This window comes from Tiliqua scincoides, unplaced genomic scaffold (genome assembly GCF_035046505.1).
Source record: "Tiliqua scincoides isolate rTilSci1 unplaced genomic scaffold, rTilSci1.hap2 HAP2_SCAFFOLD_106, whole genome shotgun sequence".
NCBI classification, from domain to species: Eukaryota; Metazoa; Chordata; class Lepidosauria; order Squamata; family Scincidae; genus Tiliqua; species Tiliqua scincoides.
In genome coordinates, this window is record NW_027101358.1 from 22501 (window position 1) to 29514 (window position 7014).

The window sequence follows — 7014 nt, forward strand, 5'->3', positions numbered from 1 at the left end:
ACCCCATTAGGGCCAGGGCACCTTACCCAGGGGTAAGGGGAAAAGTTTCCCCTTGCCTCTGGCTGAGCCGACTCTGGCCCTTATCCTGCGCTGGATACAGCGCAAGCCTCTTGGCTTGCCTGTTCCAGCGCAGGGTAGGATTGCACCCTAAGTACATTAAAAGTTTACAGTAAGTTTCAAGATGTATATAAAATAAAGAAGAACCCTCTTAACGCTCCCAAGCGGTTGCGGAGAGGTTTAAGAAGAATTCCCCAAACATCCCAAAGGCTGCAATCCTATCCACACTTACCTGGGAGTAAGTCCTGTTGACTGTCCTGGTTAAAAGCATAGACACAGTGGCCTGTTAAAAGCACAGATCTCTAACATTTCCCCACATGCAGTCACATCCCAGGGGAGCATCAAGTCTAAGGTATTAAAAATACAATATACCTTGAACTGAAGGGGGACCCACCTGAAACAGGCTCGCCACCCACCTAATGGGTGCTGACCTACAGTTTGAGAAGCTCATTTTGGTTGGTTGGCAACCTTCAGTCTTGAAAGACTGTGGTATAAGCCTACAGTGCCCGGTATTGCCAGGCGGTCTCCCATCCAAGTACTAACCAGGCCTGACCCTGCTTAGCTTCCAAGATCAGACGGAGGATCACCCCCCCCCCACACACTATTTAAAAAGGACAGTTTGTTTGGCAAATGTTTTCAACGGGGTTAGTTTGTTGATCATGGGGCAAATCATTATTTTTCCCAAAACAGTTCTGGTCAGAGGTTTCTTTGTTTTGCCACTAACAGAGACTCTTTGTGGAAGATTCCTTTCCCATGACGCATGCCCCAATCGTGGGCAAACCTTGATCCTTTTCTAGCCAGAAATTCCCAGCCCGATTGAGCTGCCAGGGTATTGATCCATCACTGATAGTGTACAGGGTGACTCCTCCGTCAAACTGACTGAGGTGGTCTCCTTGGAACATAAGAACAGCCCCACTGGATCAGGCCATAGGCCCATCTAGTCCAGCTTCCTGTATCTCACAGCGGCCCACCAAATGCCCCAGGGAGCACACCAGATAACAAGAGACCTCATCCTGGTGCCCTCCCTTGCATCTGGCATTCTGACATAGCCCATTTCTAAAATCAGGAGGTTGCGCATACACATCATGGCTTGTGACCCGTAATGGATTTTTCCTCCAGAAACTTGTCCAATCCCCTTTTAAAGGCGTCCAGGCCAGACGCCATCACCACATCCTGCGGCAAGGAGTTCCACAGACCAACCACACGCTGAGTAAAGAAATATTTTCTTTTGTCCTAACTCTCCCAACACTCAATTTTAGTGGATGTCCCCTGGTTCTGGTGTTATGTGAGAGTGTAAAGAGCGTCTCCCTATCCACTCTGTCCATCCCCTGCATAATTTTGTATGTCTCAATCAAGTCCCCCCCCCCCCCCGGCATCTCTTTTCTAGGCTGAAGAGGCCCAAATGCCGTAGCCTTTCCTCACAAGGAAGGTGCCCCAGCCTGGTAATCATCTTAGTCGTCCACCCCACCTGTCTCTGCCACTCATTCGAAAAAGGGGCAGAGGGTGTGAAAGAGAAGGAGTGTTCATCTAGAGCAGAGTTCCTCAAACTGTGGGTCAGGAACTGATTTCTAGAGCCTCCAATGGAAACACAGGTGACAGAAAGATCAGATCACTAATGGCATCCTGGGGGAAAGGGGGGCTGCATTTGCCACACCTCCTCAGGCACCAGGAGGTCAAGGGTGGGTCTTAACAGCTCATGCACATGAGCAGGTCATCTGGGGTGGGCCTTGACCAGCAGGTGAGTTCAGGTAATATTCTTGATTTAAATCACAAGTAGAAGACCATTTTCAAGGAGGTCTCCTTGATACCCACTCATCTTACATATGGCAGACTGGAAGCATTTACACTGCAAACCCATTATTTTTAAACTTCAATAGCATGGCTACTGGACTGTATGTGAACTGAATGGAGATTTCATGAAATCTAAGGGGGGGGTGGCGTGGAAGGGAATGGACTGAGCCGGATTTTGGGGGTTCAGGGAAAATCCAACTTAGCTCCTTCCCTGTCCTCCACGGTCAAAAGCAAACTCCGTTTGCATTTACCAAAACGGTGCAAACGGAAGCAGATTCTGCAGTTCGGTTTTTGGTGACATCCAGTTTGGACCAACTTGGTGCAGAATTCCTAATGCAAGACCCGCAGAAAGAGATTTGTTTCTCCCTCCCTGTTTCAGGATCTTGACTGTCGTTCAGACCCGAAGTACCCCACGGTCTATGCCCAACTCAACAGGCCCCAGCGCAGTCCTGAACAGGTCACCTAACCCAGGTGAGGCACTGATTTAGGTAGGTGTGTGGTTATGTGGCTTCCAATAAGCAAAGTTACTGGGAAGCACCAGTAACCCTGAAACCAGGGGCAATGCCGGACCTGGGAAAACTGAATTTCATAGAATCATAGAGTTGGAAGGAACCTAAAGGGTCATCTAGTCCACCCCCTGCCTGTTGCTGGAAAGAGACCAGGTCTCTTGTTATCTGGTGTGCTCCCTGGGGTATTTGGTGGGCCACTGTGAGATACAGGAAGCTGGACTAGATGGGCCTACAGCCTGATCAGGCAGGGCCCTTCTTATGTGCAGCTGACAAGGGAGGACACCAGGATGCAGGTCTCTTGTGGTCTTGCGTGCTCCCTGGGGCATCTGGTGGGCCACTGGGAGATACAGGAAGCTGGACTAGATGGGCCTCTGGCCTGATCCAGTGGGGCTGTTCTTATGGAAATCCTTCTAGAGCAGAAGATCTCCAGTGAGAGAGAATCCACCACCTCCCTCTGCTGAACCCTGGTTAGACTGGGAACCTGTGCCAAGCCACTAGCAGCTTATTTTGTCCCAGGGTTCCCGCAAGTGTTTTAGAACATCAGAAGAGCCCTGCTGGATCAGGCCAAAGGCCCACCTGGTCCAGCTTCCTGTATCTCACCATGGCCCGCCAGGTGCTTCAGGGAGCCCACAAGACCACAAGACACCTCCATCCTGTTGCCACTTCCTTCCACCTGGCATTCTGAGGTAGCCCACTTCTAAAACCAGAAGGTTGCACATATTCATCATGGCTTTGAAGCTGTGGGGCAAGAGCTCTCACTAACCAAAGTAACACCATTTTAACATCAGTTCTGACTCTGGTCCTTAGGAGTGGACCTCAACAAGTGGGAAACCCTGGCCTCTGAGCGGCCCGCTTGGAGGCAGGCTGTGCTGCATGGCCTTTCCCAGTTTGAAGAGACACTTGGCCAACAGTCTGAGGCAAAGAGGCAAAGAAGGAAGGCCCACAGCCAGGGAGACAGACCAGGGACAGACTGCACTTGCTCCCAGTGTGGAAGGGATTGTCACTCCCGAATCGGCCTTTTCAGCCACACTAGACGCTGTTCCAGAACCACCATTCAGAGCGTGATACCAGAGTCTTTCGAGACTGAAGGTTGCCAACAACAATGACTCTGGTCCTAAAATGCTTGTTAGCAAGAAGCTGTGAGCCACCCCTGACCCGCTGCCTGGCTCTCTAGTGCCCTAGTCCTTGAAGACCAGACAGAGCTGGTCTGCGTTATCTTGCCAAAGCAACAACTAATAGGAGGGGTAAAGGGGTTTTTTGAGTGTGGCCGGGATGGAATTTTACAGGACCCTTTGTCTATGCTTGTCTATGCTTGAAGTGAGTCTTAAAAGCTAGCTACACTTGCGCATGGAACTGGCCCCCTTGCTGCCTTGCTTTGATACCAGCAATAAAAAACCTGTTTTCTCCTATATCTTCCCTCAGAGTGCTAATTTGGGATGTCGCACTCCGGGTCACAAACCTCACACTGCCTTCAGGCGAGCCAAAGGCAACAGCTTATAACCTGTGGTGGACTTTTCGTCTAGAAATCTGTCCAACCCCCCTTTTAAAGGCACCTAGGCCAGACGCCATCACCACATCCTGAGGCAAGGAGTTCCACAGGTTAATAACACACTGGATAAAGAAATATAGAAGCTGGTGCCAAACGCTTTAAAGTTACCTACACAAGTTCTGTTTCCCTCTGCAGATCCCTGGAATGGAGATCACCTCTCAACAAGCTTGGGGCATCATTCCCTTCCCTTCCCTTCCCTATTCTTCCAATGGCTTCCCCTTCACCTTCACTATCTCAGGAACTGTCGCCATTGGCACCGCCCCTCCAAGAAAATAAGACAGCCTTCTCGTATTTAGCGCAACCAGTGAAGCTGCCATCTTTATCCAGCCACTGTCAGACACTGGACAGGTGGGGCAACAGACAGGGACTTTTCAGCGTTCAGACACAGACTTGTTTGTTTGCTTCCTTTTGCACCGAGAATTTTTTAGCAGAGCATTTTATTTATTCGAATGTTAAGAAGTCGTTTTATAAGTCATTTTATTCTATATATGTCATTTTGTTTGAATTTTAAAATGTCATAAAACATATGCATATATACACACAAGTTTTTATCTCTTGCTTTTGTCTTTTAGCTTTTTGGCTATTCTGTATGTCCCATTCAGATAGCACAGCACAGCAGCTAAGAGACTTACAGCCCAATGTGATCCACACTTTCCTGGGAGTAAGCCTCATTGACACTAATGGGACTTACTTCTGAGTAGACATGCATAGGCTTGGGCTGTCACACTGCAGGCCTTCCCTGATGTTTACCTAGTTGATGCACTCAAAGCATTTTTCATTTCTTTTTTTTTGGGGGGGGGGGGCTTGGAACAGCCTCATATCAAAGCGCACAGCTGTATTTAGAGAAGCCCTGGGATTTTTTTTTATTATTATTATGGTCAACAATTCCTCCATTATGTGCAGCTTCAGGAAGAAGAAGTCACTGTGAAGTTATTTCAGGACAAACAGATCATAAGATTGCCGGACTGAAAGACAGACGCACCCTGTCGGAGATTAAACAGACACCCACTTATCAGGGGCCCGATCACTCTGAAATGGAACCATGTCAATGAAAAAGGGGTTGAGATTTCTAGGGGAACCACGTAGATGTACCCCTTAATATGGGGGCACTTTAAAAAAACTTGCATTGATGAAACTACAGATCAGAGCTGGGAGGCAAACTCCTTTGAAAAACAATCTTCCCTTTTTCATTTCCCTTTTCAGTTTTCTGTTCTCCATAAATTATATACGGGCAATAATTAAAACTGGACGGTTTTTGTTTTTTTAAATTAGAAACAAGTAATCAAAACTGGTGGCTATTCAAAGGAGGGGTATTTCTGGGACAAAGGATCAGTTCAAACCCCCCAAAACCAATAGGCTAATCTTTCTCTGTTGCCCATGAGGGCCAAACCTAACAAAAAGCTTCATCAACCACTGCCCTCATGCCCCATTGGTATCTCTTGCCTCCCATCAGTTGGGGGGGGGGGAATCAGATAAGGAAGCCCTGTTCCTCTTGTCTGGTTTTCAAAGTTGCTTTCGGTTTCAGAAGCAGAAGGTAGGCTTGATCCATCGCTGCCTTTAAGATTTATTTAACGGTTTTGGTCTCCCTTCTGGGCACCTGAAGCCACTTCAAGCCAAGTCAGGCTTGAAACCATCTCACCCGGCTTGAGGTTTTAGTCCTGATGGTCAGTGGAGACCTTCGGACAAAATCAAACATGGTTCCCACGATGCCAGGGTCTGGCAAGCTCCACTGAGAGTGTCTTGCCAGCCCAAAGAACAGGTCTGCTCCTGAAACATTCCTTCTTTTTCATATATTCCTTGCATTACGTTGGCTGTAAAAGCAGATATTCCAACAAATTTAAACACAAATGCCGTTTTTATTGTAGCGTGCCTTAAATAAAGGCATCTTTACTCCTCTTAACACCTGGTTACAGGCCATGGGTCCTTTTTATAAATTGCTGCTGATTGCTCTTTTAAACTTTTTATCTGCTTGCTGTTTTTTAGACGTCTGTTGTTAATATGTTTTTTTTTTTACCTAGTTTTAAATTATGTTTTTAATGTGTGTTTTAATTATTGTTGTAAGCCGCCTTGGGTCCCTCGAGAAGAAAGGCGGGATATAAATAAAGTAAATAATAATAAAATAATAATAGAGATGAATTGACAGTACCCATTCGTGACCATATCTGAGCTTGTACAATTTTGTTAAGCATGCTCTGGCCATACCGCATGGTTTCTAAACACTCTGCAACCTCACAGCGTCAATGGCAGCGTCGAGATTTCGAGGGCCACTGTGAAAATAAACGTACAATTTGTGTTCCTTTAAATCACATATATATTTTGCAAGCCATGCCTGTGTGTTAGACCCTGGTTTGGTCAGGGGAGGTCTGTTGTAGCCTGAAAAGAACGAAGCCCCCATCAGGGTGGAGGCAGCTATCCAGCTTCTCTGTCCCATAAGAACAGCCCCACTGGATCAGACCATAGGCCCATCTAGTCCAGCTTCCTGTATCTCACAGTGGCCCACCAAATGCTTCAGGGAGCACACAAGACAACAGACACAGCCTGCATCCTGGTGCCCTCCCCTGCATCTGGCAATCAGAGGCAGCCTGCCTCTAAAACCAAGAGCTTGCATAGACCTACTATGACTTGTAACCCGTAATGAACATCTCCTCCAGAAATTTGTCCAATCCCCTCTTCAAGGCATCTAGGCGAGATGCCATCACTACTTCCTGTGGCAAGGAGTTCTACAGACGAACTCCACGCTGGGGAAAGAAATATTTTCTTTCTCTCCCAACACTCAACTTTAGTGGACGTTCCCTGGTTCTGGTGTTGTGTGAGAGGGATGTGTTGTGTGTTATGTGCTCCAGTCTCCAGCTCCTTCCACACATCTCCCTTTTGTTACTTTACGTTGTGCTTTATGTTAACAAGTGTCTGAATTCAGGACTATAAGATAAGCTGTCTCCCTTCTGTGTTTGAATGTATCACACAGTGCAAGAATACGCAGATTTGATTTCACACTTTCAAGATTTCCTTGCTCTGTGTGAAATTGCCAGTGTCTTTTCTTTGCTCTGTTTTTTTTGGGTCTTCCTCTGCAAACTGCAGAGCCCGTAGCCGGCTGCAAACTCAGCAGCG

The 7014-nt window shown here is 47.3% G+C and overlaps 1 protein-coding gene across 3 annotated transcripts in view; it reads left to right on the plus strand.

Moving 5' to 3' along the window:
• LOC136635834 (SLAM family member 6-like) overlaps positions 1 to 4371 on the plus strand; it is a 14332-nt gene extending 9961 nt beyond the window's left edge. For 2 of the 3 annotated variants that reach the window (XM_066610957.1, XM_066610959.1), the window contains 2 exons: positions 2228 to 2319; positions 4042 to 4371. In XM_066610957.1, coding sequence (XP_066467054.1) covers positions 2228 to 2314 — 87 coding nt within the window. In that variant the 3' untranslated portion in view covers positions 2315 to 2319; positions 4042 to 4371. Of the gene's footprint in view, positions 1 to 2227; positions 2320 to 3779; positions 3924 to 4041 lie in introns of those variants that run through there. The other variant, XM_066610958.1, reaches the window with a different exon arrangement.
• The last annotated feature ends 2643 nt before the right edge of the window (positions 4372 to 7014 follow it).